This window comes from Oryctolagus cuniculus, chromosome 1, assembly GCF_051225735.1.
Source record: "Oryctolagus cuniculus isolate XC-2025 breed Fujian yellow rabbit chromosome 1, ASM5122573v1, whole genome shotgun sequence".
Taxonomy (NCBI): Eukaryota; Metazoa; Chordata; class Mammalia; order Lagomorpha; family Leporidae; genus Oryctolagus; species Oryctolagus cuniculus.
The window spans coordinates 237,274,974-237,296,506 of record NC_142867.1 but is presented as its reverse complement, the minus strand read 5'-3'; the positions used below and the strand labels follow the sequence as shown (position 1 = coordinate 237,296,506).

General features: G+C 72.4%; 1 protein-coding gene across 10 annotated transcripts in view; it reads left to right on the top strand.

Annotated features, from left to right (window-relative positions):
• The window catches only part of KCNT1 (potassium sodium-activated channel subfamily T member 1), a 48,605-nt gene extending 27,671 nt beyond the window's left edge, over positions 1-20,934 (top strand). For 4 of the 10 annotated variants that reach the window (XM_070059282.2, XM_070059293.2, XM_070059291.2 and 1 more), the window contains 21 exons: positions 827-991; positions 1,075-1,211; positions 2,677-2,740; positions 2,807-2,915; positions 4,706-4,814; positions 4,953-5,102; positions 5,308-5,546; positions 5,751-5,985; positions 7,415-7,520; positions 8,360-8,532; positions 8,666-8,737; positions 9,011-9,145; positions 9,569-9,680; positions 13,430-13,531; positions 13,755-13,838; positions 14,910-15,035; positions 15,271-15,291; positions 15,662-15,995; positions 17,147-17,209; positions 19,301-19,385; positions 19,623-20,934. In XM_070059282.2, coding sequence (XP_069915383.2) covers positions 827-991; positions 1,075-1,211; positions 2,677-2,740; positions 2,807-2,915; positions 4,706-4,814; positions 4,953-5,102; positions 5,308-5,546; positions 5,751-5,985; positions 7,415-7,520; positions 8,360-8,532; positions 8,666-8,737; positions 9,011-9,145; positions 9,569-9,680; positions 13,430-13,531; positions 13,755-13,838; positions 14,910-15,035; positions 15,271-15,291; positions 15,662-15,995; positions 17,147-17,209; positions 19,301-19,385; positions 19,623-19,722 — 2,721 coding nt within the window. In that variant the 3' untranslated portion in view covers positions 19,723-20,934. Of the gene's footprint in view, positions 1-826; positions 992-1,074; positions 1,212-2,676; positions 2,741-2,806; positions 2,916-4,705; positions 4,815-4,896; positions 5,103-5,307; positions 5,547-5,750; positions 5,986-7,411; positions 7,521-8,359; positions 8,533-8,665; positions 8,738-9,010; positions 9,146-9,568; positions 9,681-13,429; positions 13,532-13,754; positions 13,839-14,909; positions 15,036-15,270; positions 15,292-15,661; positions 15,996-17,146; positions 17,210-19,300; positions 19,386-19,622 lie in introns of those variants that run through there. The other 6 variants (XM_070059271.2, XM_089322534.1, XM_070059249.2 and 3 more) reach the window with 4 other exon arrangements.
• The last annotated feature ends 599 nt before the right edge of the window (positions 20,935-21,533 follow it).

Genomic DNA, 21,533 nt, shown 5'->3' with positions numbered 1-21,533 from the left:
TCAGCCCAGGGAGGGCTCTCTGCACCCGGGTGTCTAGGAGCCGGCCAAACCCAGCCCTGTGGAAATGGAGGAAGGCACAGTGGGGTGGGGTGGGGGGCGCTGTGGCCCAGGAACTGAGCCGTGGTGTGGGCCGTGGGTGGGCCGTGGGTGGGGTACTTGGGGGGGGCTCTGATTGGTGCTGTAGGGGAGAGGGCAGGGGCTGGGACGGGCAGACCAGTGAGGGTGGGGGTGAAGGGGGTGGCGAGGGCAGCAGGAATGGCTCTGGCTGCGGGGGGGCCACAGGCACCAACCACAGGGAGGCGGCCACCAACACAGTCACCCTGAGCCGGGGCCTTCTCTTCAAGGCACATAGCCCCCAGGACCCCAGCACGGGGGCCAGAGCTGGCCCAGAGCCCCCAGGACCCCAGCACAGAGCCCAGAGCTGGCCCAGAGCCCCCAGGACCCCAGCACAGAGCCCAGAGCTGGCCCGGAGCCCCCAAGACCCCTGCACGGGGCCCAGAGCTGGCCCGGAGCCCCCAAGACCCCTGCACGGGGCCCAGAGCTGGCCCCGAGCCCCCGGGACCCCAGCACAGAGCCCCCAAGACCCCAGCACAGAGCCCAGAGCTGGCCCCGAGCCCCTGGGACCCCAGCAGGCCCCTCCCGTGTCTCTGTGTAGCCCCAGCCTGGGGTCTTAAACAGTGGGGCGGTCCCCACGGTTCCAGAGGCTCCCTCAGAGCCTTGCCCGGCCCCGCCCCCTGGGGGCGACACCGCGGGATCTCCACCTCCCCGCGGTGCTGAGCCTGAGCGCAGAGCCCGGAGCCCTGGCCTCACCCCGCTGCCCCTGCAGTTCGAGGAGCTGGTCTACCTCTGGATGGAGCGGCAGAAGTCGGGCGGCAACTACAGCCGCCACCGGGCGCAGACCGAGAGGCACGTGGTGCTGTGCGTGAGCTCCCTCAAGATCGACCTGCTCATGGACTTCCTGAACGAGTTCTACGCGCACCCCCGGCTGCAGGTGCCCGGGCGGGGCCGGGGCGTGGGCTCACGGAGGGATGGGCGGCGGGGCCGCCGGCAGGGCTGACCCCAGCCTGGCCGCAGGACTATTACGTGGTCATCCTGTGCCCCACCGAGATGGACATCCAGGTGCGCCGGGTCCTGCAGATCCCACTGTGGTCCCAGCGGGTCATCTACCTGCAGGGCTCTGCCCTCAAGGACCAGGATCTCATGCGAGCCAAGTGAGCCCCAGCGGGGGTGCGGCCACGGTGGGGGAAGGGCCACGGTGGGGGAGGGGCCACAGTGGAGGGAGGGGCCAAGGCAGGGAAGAGCCACAGCAGGGGAGGGCCACAGCGGGGGAAGGGCCATGGCAGGGGGTGCGGCCACGGTGGGGGAGGGGCCACGGTGGGGGAGGGGCCACAGTGCAGGGAGGGGCCAAGGCAAGGAGGAATCACAGCAGGGGGAGTGGCCCCAGTGGAGGAGGGGCCACAGTGGAAGGAGGAGCCACAGCAAGGGAGGGGCCACAGCAAGGGGAGGGGCCATGGTAGGGGGAGTGGCCCCAGCAGAGGAGGGGCCACAGTAGAAGGAGGGGCCAAGGCAAGGAGGAGCCACCGCAGGGGAGGGGCCACAGCAGGGAGGGGCCACAGCGGGGGAAGGGCAGGACACGGGGGAGGGGCTCGGCAGGCATGAGGGGTGGGGAGGGGGCAGGACACGGCAGGGGGGATTGGAGCGCAGAGGGCTCGGGCTGCAGCGCGGGGTGTACCGGCCCAGGGCAGGCAGGAGACCCAGCCCAAGGGTGCCTGGCTCCCCACTTCCTGAGCCTTGCACTGGCACCTGACAGGTGCAGCCCGCCGATGCCACAGGCCTGGCTGCTCCAAGCTCCTTGCCTTGGGGCGGGGGGTGTTGGTTGGCCTGGGCAGGCCGGGATGAGCCCAGCGTGGGGGTCTGGGCAGGCCCTTGTGGTTCGCTGGCATCCTGGGGCTCTGCCACCCTGGGGGCGGTTTCTTGGAGGGGCTCCCAGCTCTGTCCTGGTCACTTCTGCAGCCCGGCCCCTAGGAGACCAGGAAGGGCAGCCGGAGTGGTCGCCCCAGCTCCCAGACCACAGGCCGGCAGGGCTGGAGGCAGGAGGGTCCCTGTCCCCACAGGCTCCCCTCCCTCCCGTGCCCCCCCACCGGCCCCAGTGGCCTGGTCCGCTGTGCACAGCAGCGCGGGGTGAGGTGGGGTCTCTACAGCCGTCCACGGGGGCGGCCCTGCCTGGCGAGCACGGCTCAGGCCCTGCACCCGGCTCCTGCCCCTGGGATTCCCGGCGGCCGCGGGAGCTGGAGAGGCAGAGGAAGAGTGGGGGCGGGGCGGGGAGCCTGGGGGCACTGGGAGGAAGCTCCGGAATCTAGGCCAGGTCTCATCAGCTGGGGTCTCCAGGGACCCCTGCCCCACAGGGTCCGTCTCTCTGTCCTGAGGGCCCATGGACGCTGGGGGCAGCCTGGCCCGGGTGCCTGGCGGTGTCTGAGCCCGTAGCCTCCCCAGGGCCAGGGGATGTCAGAGAGGTGCTGGAGACAGATGTGCAGGCTGGGGGCAGGGGCACTGCCAGGGGGAGGGGCCGCAGCCCTCCAGGCACCAGCTCCTCCCCACCTCCTGGGGGTCCTCCGCTCACCCCTCCCTGCCCAGGCCCCTGCGGCCTCCCTGGGCCTCAGCCTCTGTACCTTGCAGGATGGACAACGGGGAGGCCTGCTTTATCCTCAGCAGCCGGAACGAAGTGGACCGCACAGCAGCGGTGAGTGGGGCTGCCCCGCCCACGCACAGGTGGCCCTGGCAGCCCTGACCCTCCCCCTCCCCCCAGGACCACCAGACCATCCTCCGGGCCTGGGCTGTAAAGGATTTCGCCCCCAACTGCCCGCTGTACGTCCAGATCCTCAAGCCGGAAAACAAGTTCCACGTCAAGTTCGCAGGTGCGTGTGCTCGGTGACAGGAGCGCAGTGCATGCTGGGAGAGCAGGTGCACACGTGGGTGACAGCACAGTGCATGCTGGGAGAGCAGGTGCACACGTGGGTGACAGGTGAGCACAGTGCATGCTGGGAGAGCAGGTGCACATGTGAGTGACAGGAGCACAGTGCATGCTGGGAGAGCAGGTGCACACGTGACAGGAGCGCAGTGCATGCTGGGAGAGCAGGTGCACATGTGAGTGACAGGTGAGTGCAGTGCATGCTGGGAGAGCAGGTGCACACGTGGGTGACAGGTAAGCACAGTGCATGCTGGGAGAGCAGGTGCACACGTGACAGGAGCACAGTGCATTCTGGGAGAGCAGGTGCACATGTGAGTGACAGGTGAGCGCAGTGCATGCTGGGAGAGCAGGTGCACACGTGACAGGAGTGCAGTGCATGCTGGGAGAGCAGGTGCACACGTGGGTGACAGGTGAGCACAGTGCATGCTGGGAGAGCAGGTGCACACGTGACAGGAGTGCAGTGCATGCTGGGAGAGCAGGTGCACACGTGGGTGACAGGTGAGCACAGTGCATGCTGGGAGAGCAGGTGCACACGTGGGTGACAGGAGTGCAGTGCATGCTGGGAGAGCAGGTGCACATGAGAGTGACAGGAGCACAGTGCATGCTGGGAGAGCAGGTGCACATGAGAGTGACAGGAGCACAGTGCATGCTGGGAGAGCAGGTGCACACGTGGGTGACAGGAACACAGTGCATGCTGGGAGAGCAGGTGCACACGTGGGTGACAGGTGAGCACAGTGCATGCTGGGAGAGCAGGTGCACACGTGACAGGAGTGCAGTGCATGCTGGGAGAGCAGGTGCACACGTGGGTGACAGGTGAGCGCAGTGCATGCTGGGAGAGCAGGTGCACACGTGGGTGACAGGTGAGCGCAGTGCATGCTGGGAGAGCAGGTGCACACGTGACAGGAGTGCAGTGCATGCTGGGAGAGCAGGTGCACACGTGGGTGACAGGTGAGCGCAGTGCATGCTGGGAGAGCAGGTGCACACGTGGGTGACAGGTGAGTAGGTGGTGTGCAGGCTGGGGTGGGGGAGGCGCCCCCGGGTCAAGGGGGGCAGGAAGGTGGGGGATGGGGCTCTGTGATGAGCACCTGGCGGCAGGTCCCACTTCAGTACTGGGGGCGGGGAGCAGGGCCCACCCAGCCCTGGGGCTCTCTGTGGGGCCTCAGGTGGGCGCCCACGGAGGGTGCGCGGAGGGGCCGCGCTGAGACCCTGGGGAGGAGCCTCCCGAGCAGGCGGCGCTGGGAGTGCCCAGGCAGACACGGGCAGAGGTGCGGGCGGGGGCAGTGTGGCCTGCCCGGCTGTGCCGCAGACCACGTGGTGTGGGAGGGACACGGGGGGGGCAGAGGTGCGGGGCGGGGGCAGTGTGACCTGCCCGGCTGTGCCGCAGACCACGTGGTGGGCAGAGGTGCGGGCGGGGGCAGTGTGACCTGCCCGGCTGTGCCGCAGACCACGTGGTGGGCAGAGGTGCGGGCGGGGGCAGTGTGGCCTGCCCGGCTGTGCCGCAGACCACGTGGTGGGCAGAGGTGCGGGCGGGGGCAGTGTGGCCTGCCCGGCTGTGCCGCAGACCACGTGGTGGGCAGAGGTGCGGGCGGGGGCAGTGTGGCCTGCCCGGCTGTGCCGCAGACCACGTGGTGGGCAGAGGTGCGGGCGGGGGCAGTGTGGCCTGCCCGGCTGTGCCGCAGACCACGGGGTGGGCAGAGGTGCGGGCGGGGGCAGTGTGACCTGCCCGGCTGTGCGCAGACCACGTGGTGTGTGAGGAGGAGTGCAAGTTCGCCATGCTGGCCCTCAACTGCATCTGCCCGGCCACCTCCACCCTCATCACCCTGCTGGTGCACACGTCTCGCGGCCAGTGAGTGGAGGCGCGCGCGCGGGGAGGGGCGGGAGGGTCCGCCCGTCCGCCCGGGGTGACGTGCCCCCGGCGCCCGCGGCAGGGAAGGGCAGGACTCCCCGGAGCAGTGGGGTGACGTGCCCTCGGCGCCCGCGGCAGGGAAGGGCAGGACTCCCCGGAGCAGTGGCAGCGCATGTACGGGCGCTGCTCGGGCAACGAGGTCTACCACATCCGCATGGGCGACAGCAAGTTCTTCCGCGAGTACGAGGGCAAGAGCTTCACCTACGCGGCCTTCCACGCCCACAAGAAGTACGGCGGGCCCTGCTCCGGGGGCGCCGGGCGCGGCGGGCCCCCCACTGGATCGGTCAGGGCCAGCAGGCCCGGGGGCAGGGCCTCCCTCTGAGCCCCGCGAGCCCGGGGCCGGGGCTCTGGGTCCCCAGCGGGTGAGGGCTTGCCGAGGGCGCTGGGTCCCAGCAGGGTGGGCGCCCGCGAGCTGCCGCGCGTGTGCCCCCAGGTACGGCGTGTGCCTCATCGGGCTGAAGCGGGAGCAGCACAGGAGCGTGCTGCTGAACCCGGGGCCCCGGCACACGCTGGCCGCGTCGGACACCTGCTTCTACATCAACATCACCAAGGAGGAGAACTCGGCCTTCATCTTCACGGAGGAGGAGCGGCACAAGCGCGGGGGCGGGGCGGGGCGGGGCCTCTACGGGGGCCCCTCCCGCCTGCCCGTGCACAGCATCCTGGCCTCCATGGGTGAGGACCCGGCGCTGTCCCCCTGGGCTGCGTTCAGATCTGCCCCTGGGAGGCCCCTTCCCGGCCAGGCGACCCCAGAGGGCTGACGAGGCCAAGGTCCCAGTGTCCACTGGGGCTGGACTCGCTGGGCTGCCCTGGGCCAGGCGTGGGCTCTGTCCTGGGGGCAGACTGCAGACTCACGGGCAAGCTGGGCGCTTCTCCCAGGGACGGTGGCCATGGACCTGCAGAACGCCGAGTGCCGGCCCGCGCAGGGCGGCGGGGCCGGCGGGGGTGCCAAGCTGGCGCTGCCCACGGAGAACGGCTCGGGCGGCCGGCGGCCCAGCATCGCGCCCGTGCTGGAGCTGGCGGACAGCTCGGCCCTGCTGCCCTGCGACCTGCTGAGTGACCAGTCGGAGGACGAGGTGGCGCCCTCGGACGACGAGGGCCTCTCCGTGGTGGAGTGAGTGCCGCCTGCAGGCAGCGCTCGGGGGTGGGGCTCGCCCCGGAAGGGCGGGGCCGGGGCGGTGCGCACTGGCTTGGTGAAATGGAAGCCAGCACTGGGCCACAGCCCCGGTCAGGGCGACCGTGGGCGAGGCGGCAGCGCGGGGACAGCTGGCAGCTGCGTGAGGCCCAGCCGGGTCCCCTGAAAGGGCTCTGTGCCCACAGTGGCTTGGCCACGCCGTAAGGAGACAGAGCAGGCAGGGGCCACGGCCTCCTCGTCCCCACCTCCCACCGGTCAGCACCCCTGGGTACCGTGAGACCCGGGGGCGTGGCCTGCCCGGGGGGGGGGGGGCGGGTGACTTCCAGACAGGGTGACCCCTGGCAAGGCCCTGTCCTGGAGTGGAGGCTGCAGCCCCCCAGGGTGTCACTGCAGACCCCCCGCCCCCAGCAGCTCTCGGGCCCCGGCCCTGCTCCTGCCGGCTCTGCCTGGGGGCCTGGCCAGGGTCCTGACACCAAGGGGCAGTTGGCCACCTGGGGCTGAGCCTGTGCCCCAGAGGCCACCGGGGCGGAGCTGAAGGGCCAGCCCTGCCCAGGCTGCTTGTGTGTGCTGGGCACTGCCGAGGGCGGGGACCACTGAGGACATCAGCCTGGCCCCAGGAAGCGAGGGCCTGCCTGGGACGCTGGGGGCGTCGGGGGACCACGTGTCAGGGCCCCTGTTCAGGGCCTGTGTGAGCTCCCGTGTGTGTGCCCATGTCTACATGTGTGCATGTGTGTCCATGTCTGTACACGTGTGTGTGTCCATGTCTGCGTGTGCGTGTGTGTCCATGTCTACACGTGTGCGTGTGTGTCCATGTCTGTACACGTGTGTGCCCATGTCTGTACACGTGTGCATGTGTGCCCATGTCTGTACACGTGTGCGTGTCCATGTCTGTGTGCACGTGTGCGTGTGTGTCCATGTCTGCGTGTCCGTGTGTGTCCATGTCTGTACATGTGTGTGTCCATGTTGATGTGCACATGTCGGTGTGCACGTGTGTGTCCATGTGCATGCACGTGTCCATGTTTGTGTGTGTTCCAGTCCATGTCATTGTACACGTGTGTGCATGCATGTTTGTCCATGTGCGTGTGTGTCCGCGTGTCTGGTTCCGGGTGTGTGTGCTGTGTGGGTCCCACCCGACCCCCAGGGAAAGGGCAGTTCTGGGCGTGGCTCACGTTCCCGCGGACCCTGCGGTAGCTCCGCCCTGTCCATGCCCGGGTGGGGGGACAGCAGCCGGGGCCCCTCTGCGCCCACCTCCCGCTCGGGCAGCCCTGGCACCGTGGAGGCGGTGGGCGCCCCGTCCACCCCAGCGCTGGCCTCAGCACCCTGTGTGCTGCCCGGGGCGGGCTCCCGGCGCTGTGGCTGGTTCCGCCCGTGGGCACAGGGGGGCGCTGAGGGCTGCTGTCCCCAGCAGGTACGTGAAGGGCTACCCCCCCAACTCGCCCTACATCGGCAGCTCCCCCACGCTCTGCCACCTCCTGCCCGTCAAAGCCCCCTTCTGCTGCCTGCGGCTGGACAAGGTAAGGCCAGGCTGCCCCCGCCCCGGGAGCCCCTCCCTCTGCGCCCCGGACCTCCCCGAGCCAGGCCTGCGAGGCCCGGAGCCCAGCGCCCGCGCGGCTCTGGGAAATGCGGCTTAGGAAGGAGCCCGGGCACCTGGCCTGCTCGCGGTCGGGGCACTCAGCGGCAGAACTAGACACGTACACGTGTGTGTGCATGCGTGCGGGTGTGTGTGCACACACGCGTCCATACGAGACGTGTTATTCACGCATGTAGGCACAGCTGCACACATTCACAGGTGCCCACGCGTGCACACCTACACATACCACACGCGCAAGCTCACAGACATTCTCTCCTGACGGCGTCTCCCGCAAGCGGCCGCGGCCCCCCCCCCTGTGTGCTCACAGCGCCCAGAACTGCCCTTTCCCCCGGGGGTCCCACACAGCACACACACCCGGAGCCAGACACGGACACACACGCACACGCTGAACCCCGCAGGTGCTGCCGCCGGGCCCGCGGGCTCATCCCGTGCTGCTGCCGGCTGCCTGCCGGTGCCTGGGCACGTGCCGACCCCACGGGGCTCGCGGGCTGGATGCTGGGGGGGCTGTCAGAGCCGGGGGGGCTGTCTGTCAGAGCGGGGGGGGCTGTCAGAGCGGGGGGGGCTGTCCGTCAGAGCCGGGGGGGCTGTCAGAGCCGGGGGGGCTGTCTGTCAGAGCCGGGGGGGCTGTCAGCGGGGGGGGGGCTGTCTGTCAGAGCCGGGGGGGCTGTCAGCGGGGGGGGCTGTCCGTCAGAGCCGGGGGGGCTGTCAGAGCGGGGGGGCTGCCTGCCGGAGCCCCCCAGGGAGCCCAGGGCCTCCCCCCAGGGCTGCAAGCACAACAGCTTTGAGGACGCCAAGGCCTACGGCTTCAAGAACAAGCTCATCATCGTGTCGGCGGAGACGGCGGGCAACGGGCTCTACAACTTCATCGTGCCGCTGCGCGCCTACTACCGGCCGCGCCGGGAGCTCAGCCCGATCGTGCTGCTGCTGGACAACAGGTGCGCGCCCCGCGGCCGCCTCGCAGCCCGCGCACCCGCGGCCGGCCGCCCCGCAGCCCGCGCACCCCGCGGCCGGCCGCCTCGCAGCCCGCGCACCCGCGGCCGGCCGGTCACGCGCGCCTCTGCCCCCCAGGCCTGACCGCCACTTCCTGGAGGCCATCTGCTGCTTCCCCATGGTCTACTACATGGAGGGCTCCGTGGACAAGTACGGCGCCGGGCGGGCGGGAGGGGCGGTGGGCGGGGCGGAGGGTGGGCGGGGCGGAGGGCGGGGCTGTGGGCGGGGCCATGGGCAGGCGGGAGGGGGCCGCGGGCGGTGGCGGGCGGGCGGGCGGGGCCGTGGGCGGGCGGTGGGCGGCTGTGGGCTGGGCCGAGGGCGGGGCTGCGGGCGGGGCCATGGGCGGTGGGCGGGGCGGCGGGCGGGGCTGTGGCGGGTGGACAGACGCGGGCAGCCCGGGCCACGCCGCTGTGTGGCCGCCAGCCTGGACAGCCTGCTGCAGTGCGGCATCATCTACGCCGACAACCTGGTGGTGGTGGACAAGGAGAGCACCATGAGCGCCGAGGAGGACTACATGGCCGACGCCAAGACCATCGTCAACGTGCAGACCATGTTCCGGTGCGCAGCCGGCCGGGGCGCCAGGGCTCTGCTCCACAGCAGCCGTGGGGACGCCTGAGCCCCCACGGAGCCCCGAGCCCCCCAGCCCCCCACGGAGCCCCGAGCCCCCCAGCCCCCACATGGGGCCCCCTGAGCCCCCCGAGCCCCCCCAGCCCCCCACGGAGCCCCTGAGCCCCCCGAGCCCCCACATGGGAGCCTCCTGAGCCCCCCCGCCCCCACGGAGCCCCTGAGCCCCCCGAGCCCCCAGCCCCACGGAGTCCCTGAGCCCCCCAGCCCCCACATGGGGCCCCCTGAGCCCCCCGAGCCCCCAGCCCCACGGAGCCCCTGAGCCCCCAGCCTCCACATGGGGCCCCCTGGGTCCCCCCTGAGCCCCCCGAGCCCCCCAGCCCCCCACGGAGCCCCTGAGCCCGCCGCCTCCCCCAGGCTCTTCCCCAGCCTCCGCATCACCACGGAGCTCACGCACCCCTCCAACATGCGCTTCATGCAGTTCCGCGCCAAGGACAGCTACTCCCTGGCTCTGTCCAAGCTGGAGAAGGTGAGCAGCCCCCGCCCGCCCCGGCCGGGCAGCTGCGGGCCGAGGGCTCAGCCGGGCGTGGGGGCCCGGGACGTGGGGGCTGACTGGGGAGACCCGCCCCTGCAGCAGGGGCCGCCCTGGCTGTGTCCGGGGACGAGGATTGTGGGCGTCAGGGCGGTGGCACCTGGGGCTGCGCATCACCCAGCAGCCCCCCCCCCGGCTCTGTGCCCACACTGCGGGGGGGGCACTTGCCTCGGGCCACACAGCACCGCTGCGCGCAGCGGCCAGCTCCTGGGGCTCCAGGACGGCGTCAGCTGGCGTCCGGGCTGGAGCCCAGTGCAGGAGGACCTACAGGGATAGGGGACCTCGGGGACGGGGGGACTCGGGGTGCAGGGACCCAGGGGGATGGGGGGACCTCGGGGACAGGGGGACTCTGGGTGCAGGGACCCATGGGGGCGGGCGACCCACGGGAGCAGGGGAGCCAGGGGGCAGGGGGACTCGGAGGTGCAGGAACCCAGGGGGACGGGGGATTTGGAGGTGCAGGAACCCAGGGGGACGGGGGGACCCACGGGGACAGGGGGACTCTTGGGAGTACTGGGACCCATGGGGGCGGGGGGACCCAGGGGACAGGGGGACTCGGAGGTGCAGGGACCCTCGGGGATGGGGGACCTACGGCGGCACGAGAGCACGGGGTCATATGAGTCGCTGGGGTGGGGACGCAGCGGGGACGGGGGCCGCTTGGGTCAGGGGCAGCTGCTGCTCTGCCTCCCGTCCCAGCCCGGAGCTGCGCGGTGAAGCCCGGCGGGCAGGGCTGGGTGCCTGGCCCGGCGCAGCACCCGAGACAGCGGTCACCAGCCCAGGCCGGCGCTGACCGCCGTGCCCAGTGGAGGGGATGGCTTTGCCTGGCCTGGGTGGACGGTGCTGATGGTCTCCACTTGGCTGGAGCCTGGAAACCCCCAGGGACCGTGGGCCACACCTCCGGTGGGAGGAAGCCCGGCACACGGAACGCAGGCCGGCCCAGGGGCTCTGGCCCGGCAGCCACGGCCTGGAGGTGCAGGCACAGCCCGTTGTCTGCCGCTCCCAGCCCGGCTGGAGCCTCCTGGACTCTGTGCACCCGGTGCCTGGGCCAAGTCTCCCGGCACAGCCACAGGGCCCAGCCCCCAGCAGCTCAGGGTACGAGGCTTGGCGGGGCGCTGGGCGGGGCGGCTGCCCGGGCGCCACCTCCCCTCCAACAAGGGGCCCCAGAGCAGGGGAGGCCGGGGAGCCCATGCGGATGCACCCCCACTCCCCACACCGGGGTCGGGGCAGCCTCCAGCGGCACCAGGCCCGGGAGGACCCCCCCACACTGTGCCCGCGTGGTGCTGGGCCACGTGGGGGATGCCTTGGGCAGGGCCGGGCAGGCACAGGACTCGGGGCCAAGGAGCCAGGTGCCGCCTGCTCTCCGGAGACGGGCAGGCCCGCGTCGTGCCCACCCCCTGGTCCTCGTCTTCTCGCGCCTCGGGAGGGTCGGTGTGGGCTCCGCAGTGGACACGGCCAGCAGACAGACCAGCACAGGGAGCAGCTTCCCACAGTGTTCGGGGGTAGCTTCAAACCTTTCAAGAAGAAAGATTTATTTATTTGAAAGAGAGAGAGCGAGAGAGAGAGAGAGAGAGAGAGATCCAAACGCTGGCTCGCTCGTGGTTCCACAGCCAGGACTGGGCCAGGCCGGAGCCGGGCCCAGGAGCTCCACCCTGGTCCCCACGTGGGTGCGGGCCCCAGCTTGGGCCGTCACGGCTGCCTCCCGGGGTGAGCTGAGCGGGGGCTCCACCCCAGGCTGTCTCGAGTGGCAGGTCAGCCGGCTGCACCCCAGCACCGGCCAGAGGCCCCTCTTCAAAGAGATGAGCGCTGCAGTAGCCGCCTCCCGACGGGCTGCAGAAGAGGGGAAGCAGCCCGAGGGACGAGGAGGGGTCACTGCGCTGAGGCCACTGCCACAGACGCGGGCCTGACGCAGTGACTGACACCGGACCCTCGGCGGGCGGGGCGGGGCGGACAGGGGCCCCGGAGCTGGGCGGGGGCTGCACTTCCTGCCCGCCCTGGCCTCCCACGCCAGGCTCCGGTCACCACCAGTTCAACCCGCTCCTGGCCGGGTCTCCCCTGTGTTCTCGCTGTCCCCGGGAGCCCAGAATCCACAAGGGCTGCAGGCCCCAAGGGCTCTGGGGAGGCGGGGACGCGGAGCCGGTGCCGGCTGCGTCTCGGGCCTGCAGGGGGCGCCTGGTGTCCTGTCTCGGCTGAGCGTGGAGGAGCACATTGTTAGCAACCCCGGCTCCCGCCCCCGCCCCCGCCCCGGCCACTCCCGACCTCAGGTCACTGCCAGGAGGGACGGGCCTCCCGCTCTCACCCAGGGTCCCCCGGGGGCTCCCGGAGCTCGTGGTCACCTGGGCGGGCCCCATGGCAGCCACGCCCCGGACCCCTCCCCAGGGGAGTGAGCTCAGGGACCCAGCGCGAGGCCACTGTGCAGACAGAGGGGCCGCGGGCGCCTCGGGAACCGGAACAGGCGGGGCGAGGGTCTTCTCTCCTGTGAAGCCCCCAGGAGGTCCCCCGCCAGCACCGCGGGAGAGGAGACAGTCTGCAGTCGCCCCAGCAGACGGGGCGCCGGGCGGCTGGCTCTGCCCACGGCTCCCTGTGTGCCCGCCGAGCTCCAGCGTCCTGCACAAGCCCGCACTCAGCAGTGTGTGTGAGACCAGGGCGGCCCGCAGGGCAAGGGGGCCCGCAGGGCAAGCGGGCCCACAGGGCAAGGTGGCCCACGGGGCAAGGGGGCCCACAGGGCAAGGGGGCCCGCAGGGCAAGGGGGCCCGCAGGGCAAGGCGGCCCGCGGGGCAAGGGGGCCCGCGGGGCAAGGGGGCCCGCAGGGCAAGGCGGCCCGCGGGGCAAGGGGGCCCGCGGGGCAAGGGGGCCCGCGGGGCAAGGCGGCCCGCGGGGCAAGGGGGCCCGCGGGGCAAGGCGGCCCGCGGGGCAAGGGGGCCCGCGGGGCAAGGCGGCCCGCGGGGCAAGGCGGCCCGCAGGGCAAGGGGGCCCGCAGGGCAAGGGGGCCCGCAGGGCAAGGCGGCCCGCAGGGCAAGGGGGCCCGCAGGGCAAGCGGGCCCACAGGGCAAGGGGGCCCACAGGGCAAGCGGGCCCTGGCCCCTCGTGTGCCGGGGAGGCGCAGCCCAGGGCTTGGGGCCCCCGGCTGGCTGCTGGCGGTGCCCACGCTCGTCCTCACCGCGCTCACGCACACACGCGGGGCTCCTGGAAATTCGTGGAAACGCCACGAGGAACAAAGCTGCATGGGCCGCAATTATTTTTACACCAGAATAAGCTTTTTATTATTATTTATTTGAGAGAGAGTTATGCAGAGGCGGGGGGGGGGGGGGAGGCCTTCCACCCGCTGGTTCACTCCCCAAATGGCCGCAGTGGCCGGAGCCGCGCTGATCCGAAGTTGGGAGCCAGGAGCTTCCTCCGGGTCTCCCACGCGGGTGCAGGGACCCAAGGACTTGGGCCGTCTTCCTCTGCTCTCCCAGGCCACAGCAGGGAGCTGGATGGGAAGTGGAGCAGCCGGGACTGGAACTGGCGCCCGTGTGGGATGCCGGTGCTGCAGGCGGCGGCTTTACCGCCATGGCGCCGGCCTCTAGGCTTATCTTTTAACTTGATTTTTTCACCAACCTTTTGAAGTCCCAGTCCACGCACACGCACACGCACACCGCGGCCGCCCCCTGCGTGGCCCCGCCCACCTGAGGCCCCGCCCTCTCCTGCAGCGGGAGCGAGAGAACGGCTCCAACCTGGCCTTCATGTTCCGCCTGCCCTTTGCCGCCGGCCGCGTGTTCAGCATCAGCATGTTGGACACCCTGCTCTACCAGGTCAGCGGGGCGCGGGGCCCCAGGCAGAGCCCCCGCCGCCCTGGCACCCCCACCGTCCCGTCCCTGGGGGCAGCGGGGCCTCCCCAGCCGGAGCCCAGGTCAGCCCCGGGCGCCGGCACCCCCTCCGTCCCGTCCCTGGGGGCAGCGGGGCCTCCCCAGCCGGAGCCCAGGTCAGCCCTGCCGCCGGCACAGGCCCACCTGGCTCCCTCGGCTCCTCCCCCAGTCCTTCGTCAAAGACTACATGATCACCATCACCAGGCTGCTGCTGGGCCTCGACACCACACCAGGCTCCGGCTACCTGTGCGCCGTAAGTGCAGGGCCGGGCTCCCCCCACGGGCGCCCCCCACGCACACACACACGCCGTAAGTGCAGGGCCGGGCTCCCCGTGGGCCCCCCCCCCCACGCCGTAAGTGCAGGGCCGGGCTCCCCGTGGGCGCCCCCCCCCCACACACGCTGTAAGTGCAGGGCCCGGGCTCCCCGTGGGCCCCCCCCCCCACGCCGTAAGTGCAGGGCCGGGCTCCCCGTGGGCGCCCCCCCCCCACACACGCTGTAAGTGCAGGGCCCGGGCTCCCCGTGGGCCCCCCCCCCACACGCCGTAAGTGCAGGGCCGGGCTCCCCGTGGGCCCCCCCCCCACGCCGTAAGTGCAGGGCCGGGCTCCCCGTGGGCGCCCCCCCCCCACACACGCTGTAAGTGCAGGGCCCGGGCTCCCCGTGGGCGCCCCCCCCCACACACACACGCCGTAAGTGCAGGGCCGGGCTCCCCGTGGGCCCCCCCCCACACACACACGCCGTAAGTGCAGGGCCGGGCTCCCCGTGGGCCCCCCCCCACACGCCGTAAGTGCAGGGCCCGGGCTCCCCGTGGGCGCCCCCCCCACACACACGCCGTAAGTGCAGGGCCGGGCTCCCCGTGGGCCCCCACACACACACACACACACTGTAAGTGCAGGGCCCGGGCTCCCCGTGGGCCCCCCCCCCACACGCTGTAAGTGCAGGGCCGGGCTCCCCGTGGGCGCCCCCCACACACACACGCCGTAAGTGCAGGGCCGGGCTCCCCGTGGGTGCACACACACACACACGCTGTAAGTGCAGGGCCGGGCTCCCCGTGGGCGCCCCCCCCACACACACGCTGTAAGTGCAGGGCCGGGCTCCCCGTGGGCCCCCCCACACACACACACGCCGTAAGTGCAGGGCCGGGCTCCCCGTGGGCGCCCCACACACACACGCCGTAAGTGCAGGGCCGGGCTCCCCGTGGGTGCACACACACACACACACACCGTAAGTGCAGGGCCGGGCTCCCTGTGGGCGCCCCCCCCACACGCCGTAAGTGCAGGGCCGGGCTCCCTGTGGGCCCCCCCGCCGCTCAGGCCGCGCGTTGCAGATGAAGATCAGCGAGGCCGACCTCTGGATCCGCACCTACGGCCGCCTCTTCCAGAAGCTCTGCTCCTCCAGCGCCGAGGTCCCCATCGGCATCTACAGGACCGAGAGCCATGTCTTCTCCTCCGAGGTGCGCCCGGCGCGCCGTGTGCGCGGGGGCCCGGCGGGCGGCTCTGTGCGGTCAGCTCTGGTCAGGGGCAGCTGAGGCCCCGGAGGCGGGGGCGGCGGGGGCGGCGGGGGCTCGGGGACGCGTCCAGGAGCTGCAGGAAGGCGCGGGTGAGCCTTCCTTGCAGACGCGGGCGGGGCAGCGCGGGGGCGGGGCCGGGGTGCACCCACAGGCCCTGGACCCCCCATTTCCTTGGCAGCCCCAGGACCTCAGAGCCCAGGTGAGCACCCCCAGCACCTCCTCGGCCCCGCTGGAGTGGCTGTGGGCACCTCAGCACCTTAGCCTCCTGGAGAGGACCCTGCCACCCTGGGTCACCCTCACCTGCCACCACGCCCGGCCCCCGGCCACCCCGCTCTCACCGGCCCCCGCTGCGCCATTTGCACTTGGGGAAACTGAGGAATGGGGGGTGACCCTCACGGGGCAAGGTCAGGAGGGAGAGAAGGGGGGGACTAGGGAGCTGCCCTCAGCGGCCTGTGAACTGGGGGCGGGGCCGGGACCCCCCCGCACTGTGGCCGGGCAGGGGCTGGGAGGCCGGGGGCTCGGGCGCGCACCCCTCCCCGTGGCCCTCATCCCCTTCCTGCCCGGCCCAGTCCCAGATCTCGGTGAACGTGGAGGACGGTGAGGACGTACGGGAAGCCCAGGGGCCCTGGGGGGCACGGGCGGGCCCCGGCGGCGGTGGCAGCACCCACGGCCGCCACGCGGGCGGCGGGGACCCGGCGGAGCACCCGCTGCTGCGACGCAAGAGCCTGTCCTGGGCCCGGAAGCTGAGCCGCAAGGGCTCCCGGCAGGCGGCCAAGGCGCCGGCGGCCGCCGAGGGCATCAGCCAGCAGCAGCTCAGCCTGTGCCGGCGCTCGGAGCGCCAGGAGCTCTCGGAGCTGGTCAAGAACCGCATGAAGCACCTGGGGCTGCCCACCACGGGCTACGGTAAGGGTGCCCACTGCGGGCTGCGGTCAGGGTGCCCACCACGGGCTACGGTAAGGGTGCCCACTGCGGGCTGCGGTCAGGGTGCCCACCATGGGCTACGGTAAGGGTGCCCACCACGGGCTACGGTAAGGGTGCCCACTGCGGGCTGCGGTCAGGGCGCCCACCTCGGGCTGCGGTCAGGGTGCCCACCGTGGGCGATGGTAAGGGTGCCCACCATGGGCTACAGTAAGGGCCCCGGCGGGCTGCGGTCAGGGTGCCTGGCAGGCTGTGGTCAGGGTGCCCACTGCGGGCTGTGGTAAGGGCGCCCACTGCGGGCTGCGGCCAGGGTGCCCGGCGGGCTGCAGTCAGGGTGCCCACCACGGGCTGTTATAAGGGCACCCGGCGGGTGGGTGGGGGCAGTGGACAGCGCAGGGGCGCCCAGGGGTCCCTGCCGCGCACACAGGATCCCTGCGTGGCCCCGCCCACCTGAGAACTGGCCCCAGCACCCCCGACGTGGGAACAGGGCTGGACAGGGCCAGCTCGCGCCAGGCCTGTGGGGGGGAGCAGCGCTCAGGGCGTGGCGGGAGCCCCAGCCCCCAGCCCCCCAGCAGCAGGTGTGGGGATCTCTGCAGCAGCAGCGGGCAGCGGCTGGCCAGGACACCCGCGCTGGCCTTCCCCGGCCCGGCCACCCCGGCGTGCGACGGTGACGCCGAGTGTGCCGCGTGTCACACCTGTCTCCCCCCTCGCTGAGACGCCACCCCCAGCCTGGGCCACAGCCCGGCCGCCAGGGTCCAGGGCCCTGGGGTCAGGCACTCGGGGCTCACGCGGGGGCCGGGGCACTGGCAGCTGCCCGAGGGGGCGGGTCCGAAGGAGACGGACAGGCCGGGGTTTGGGAAGCGAGGGGCCCGTGGGGGCCTTTCCCAGCCAAGATTCAGCTGCTTGCTCCCCGCGTGCCGGCCGCCCCCACCCCTGTCGGGGGAGACGCCGACCACCAAGGCAGAGCGCGCGGTGCTCCCGGCCCCCAGAGCTGGCGCACGGCCTGCGCGACCCCTGCCCGCCCACCACAGCTTGCACAGCCGAGGCTGGCTGGCTTCCGCGCTGAGCTGGGCCCCGCCCTGCCTGCTGACCCGTCTCTCTCTCTCTCTGTCCGTGCCTCTCCTGTGTGTGCTTAGAGGACATGGCAAACTTAACAGCCAGCGATGTCATGAACCGGGTAAACCTGGGATATTTGCAAGGTAACTGCTCGGGCGGGCTCCGACCTCTGCCCCGGGGCACGCCCACCTGGACCCCGGCCCAGCCAGCAGGTGCACAGGACAGAAGAGAGAGGCCCCCAGGCTGCAGCGCCGGCAGGGCCCCCGGCGCTCACAGGCGGTCCCAGGCTGGGCCCTGCACCCCCTCCACCTGAGGTCGCTGCCGGCATGCAGAAGGCTGGGGCTTTGTGCCTGCCGCGTCGGCCCAGCCCTCGGGGCTCCCCCAGGCCCCTCACCCTGCTTTGCTGTCCGAGAGGAGATGCCCGGCCACCCACATTGCCTGCCCGTGGGCAGCCGTCCCCAGCAAGGGTGCCAGGCCCTGGGCCCTGCCCCGTGCACCTAGGGCGAGGCCTTGACCGGCGCCTGCCCGGAGTTTTGAGGTTTGCTGGAATCAGCCTCCCGGAGCCGCCCTTCAGGGAGGGGGGCTTCAGCCGAGGCCGAGAGGAGACCCCGCCACTCCCAGACCCACGCCGGGGCCCAGTCGGAGCTCGGGGCGGAGCCGGGACCCTCCCTGTCTCCAGGGCTCCCGGCAGCCCCAGGGGGTCCCAGAGCCTGCCCCCTGCTGCAGCTCCTCACAGAGCACCCAGGCACTAACATAGGGGCCTCTCGGGTCCAGGTGGGCGTTAGCCGGGTGGGGGCCGCTGCTGGGGCAGACCTAGGCCTGGGACATCCACAGGGCCAGCTTAGCACCGTCCCCCAACTCTGCGGCTTCGTGAAAGGAGGGCGGGGCTGTGCCGGGCGCTGGGGCGGCGGCACCTGCTTCTGTGGCTGCTCCCAGGCGGGTGAGCACGCGAGCAGGCCGCAGCAGTCGCCGGGCACCGCCTGTGTACCTGCTGGACTGGGGCCAGGGCCGCGGGCCCCTCGCACTCGGTGCTGGGGCGGCACCTTCCCCGCAGAGCCCTGGGAGGGAGGCGCTGGAGTCAGCCCGATTGCTGGTGCGGGAGAGGAGCCGGGGGAGGGCCTGGGGAGGGGGCCGGTGAGCGCCCTGAGCCAGCTCGGTGCCCCCACCCCAACCCTGTCGCACCTGCTGCCTGCCTCTGCCAAGCGTGTGGGTTGGGCAGCCAGGGCCGGCGTGGGACTGACCGCACCAGCCCCGCCCTCCACCTCACCGCCGCAGGCCGGCCCAGCGAGAACTCTGCTTGTCTCGGCACGGCCTGGTCCGTCCACCCAGGGGCCCAGGCCAGCGAGGGAGGCGTGGGCGCGTGAGGCTGGGACGCCCCCTGCCCACAGCCGCTTCCACTGCCGGAGAAACTGCGAAGCAGGACAGGGCCAGCCTGCCCCAGAGGGCACCGCGCCGCCCTGCCGACCGCCCGAAGGCAGAGCTGGTCTCCTGGCCAAAGCCCCCACGGGCCCCAGCCCCAGCCTTGGCCCACCTCCCGGCAGGGTGCTGTGCCCAGTGCGCCCTGGCCGGGCCGGGCAGCCTCCCCGGGTTCCAGAGCGCTCCGTCCCTCTGTGGCCGTGGCGTGCAGTCCCGGGGCAGAGGGCTGGGGGGGCCCGGTGACACGGCCCGAGCCCGTGTGTGCGAATGACCAGCGCTTTCCAGGCAGTCTCGCCCCTGGGGCCGCCCCAGGCCACCCCGCTGCCCGTGGTCTGGGCTGACGGGGCGGGGGCTGCGTGGCTGCGTCCAGGTGCCTTTGGCCGTGTAGGTGTGCATGGAGTGAGGACGCAGCATCCATGGGTGTGTGGACGCGGGCAGGTGTGACGCCCGTGTGCAGGTGTGGACGCCCGTGTGCGCAGGTGTGGGCAGGTGTAGACACCTGTGTGTGCAGGTGTGGGCAGGTGTGTGCAGGTGGGGTGTGCGGGCGCTGAGGGTGTAGGAAGTTGCGGTTGGTGCCTCTGCCTGCCCCCCCCCCGGGATGAGACGCCCCGACTGGCTGCTGGGGCTGAGCAAGCTCCGGGCGGGGGCGGGAGCCGCGCGGCTGCCCCTCGGAGCTGCCCTGCCCGTGAGGAAGGGAGGAGGGCCCCGGCCGCGCGGAACAGCCGGGACAGGCAAGGCCGGGGCGGCCCGGGGCGGCCCGGGGGGGTCCCTGAGCAGCGGGGGGCGGGGCGGCTGGGGACCGGCTGTGTCCTTTGCAGACGAGATGAATGACCACCAGAACACGCTGTCCTACGTCCTCATCAACCCCCCGCCCGACACCCGGCTGAAGCCCAACGACATTGTGTGAGTGCCCGCCCCCGCCCCCGCCCCGCGCGGCGCCCCCGCCCTCGCCCCGCGCGGCACCCCCGGCCCGGTGAGCCCCCGGCATCCCCCGCCCCGCCCCCGCCCCGCGCAGCACCCCCGCCCCCGCCCCTGCCCCGCCCCCGCCCCGCGCGGCGCCCCCGCCCCCGCCCCGCCCCCGCCCCGCGCGGCACCCCCGGCCCGGTGAGCCCCCGGCATCCCCCGCGCACCTCCCTGCAGGTATCTCATCCGCTCGGACCCCCTGGCCCACATGGCCAGCAGCTCCCCAAGCCACAAGCTGTCCTGCAACCCCGAGACCCGCGACGAGACGCAGCTCTGAGCGGCCGGACCCCGCGGGCTGTGGCGGGGCAGGTGCGCACGGCGGCGGCCACGGCCCGGAGGAGCGGCGGGGGCGCTCTCCTAAGCTCTTTCTGCCAACCCGTGCCACGCCGGCACGGATGTACCGCAACTCGTGACGGGCCTGGCCGAGGCCCCCTGCCCCGTGTGGCCGAGCCCAGGCTGTGCCCTGGGGAGAGACCAGCTCCCCCCCGGCCGTTGTGTCGGCACAGCTCCTGGGCCAAGCCCCCCGTCCTGAGCCCGAGGGGAGGTCCGGACCCTTCCTGGGTGCGAGGAGGGGCTGGCAGGCCTGCAGGGGCCTCCCCCTAAGCACAAGTCAGCCCTCAGGGTCTGGGCCCCCCGGCCAGTGGTCGCCGGCCTCCATCCTAGGCAGGCCCCTCGTGGCAGCCCCAGCCTCACCCCGTCACCCACGTGCCCCTGCTGGGGACAATGTGTTGGGGCCCCTAAGCTGGGGCAGTGTGCCCTCAGCCGTGCTCACGGGGGTACCCCAAGAGGCTGGGGGAGGGGAGGGGCCGATGGGCCCAGGCAAGCCCCTCCCCAGCAGTGGGGCGCGGGCCCAGCCTGGCCTGCCTGGGACCCTCCTGCCGACAGAGGGCCCACAAGCCCTCAGCAAGGCACTGCCCGGACAGAGGCAGACACGGGCAGACACAAGCGGCAGGACGGAGCCGGGTGGACTCGGGCGGGAAGTCCAGTGCCTTGCGCGCACGGCCGGTGCTTGGCCTTGGGCCACGGGGGCTCCTGGGTCCCCCCAGCAGGTGCCCCTGCCCTCAGCCTGCAGCAGGAGGGACCGGGGGAGACCGAGGGATGGGGCTGCCGGCCCCGGCCCCGTGTGGGGAGTCTGTCTCCAGAGACACTTGGGGGAGGCACGGCCCTATCGGGGAAGGACTCGGGCTGTGGACTGCATTCCCAGAGCCCCCCGAAAAGGGCCAGGGCCTTGCTGCCCACAGGGGGCCTGGGCAGGTGATTTGGGCCCAAAACATGCACAGCGGGGGCCTTGCCCAGTGCCAGGCCCTGGACTGGGGGCGCTGCTCTGCCCGGAGCTCACACAGGCTGCTGTGGGCACGGCCGACACCCGCTCCCCGGTGTCCAGCAGCCCTGGGCGAGGCTGGGGGCCGGGGCAGGGGCAGGCCGGCCCGTGGGCTGTGGGAGTCGGTCGCCAACCCAATAAAAGCTGCCTGTGGCATCTGGAACTTTCCGCACGCCCCTCAGCCTCCACTTCCTGTGACCGGGGCGCGGCAGTGGCTGGGGGGCTGCCGCCGGCCCGGGCAAGGCCCACGGTGGCACGGGGGGACGGCACGCGAGGGCAAGGCTGCAGCCCGGCATTCCGCGTGCGACTGCGAGGCAGCAGAGGTCTGGACCAGTCCAGCCGGGCGGCTCTGGCCTGGCTCTCCCCTCCCACCTTGGCCTTGTGAAGTGCAAACAGCGCCCCCTGGCAGGTGACAGGTGGCAAAGCAGGGGACAACGGGGCAGGGGAGTGGGGGCAGGTTCTCCCGGACCCCGCAGGACTTCCCAGGGTTGAGGACAGGCAGGTGGCTGTGTGTGGCTGTGTGTGGCTGGGAGGCCCCTTGGCGTGACCGCCGCCCCAGCCGTCCCCTGGCAGATGGCAGAGTGTGGTCACTGCACTGGGCACCTGCTGGGGCACACGGCACCCAGTGGCATCCCCTCCCCAACCCGTTCGCCTCCCCCAGCCTCCCTTTGGGCCACCCCTGGGGCCTGAGCCCCCACAAGCAAATACCTGCCCAGGACCGGTTTTTCTGACCTTGTCACGCCCCACAGTGACAAAGCCTGCCCCCA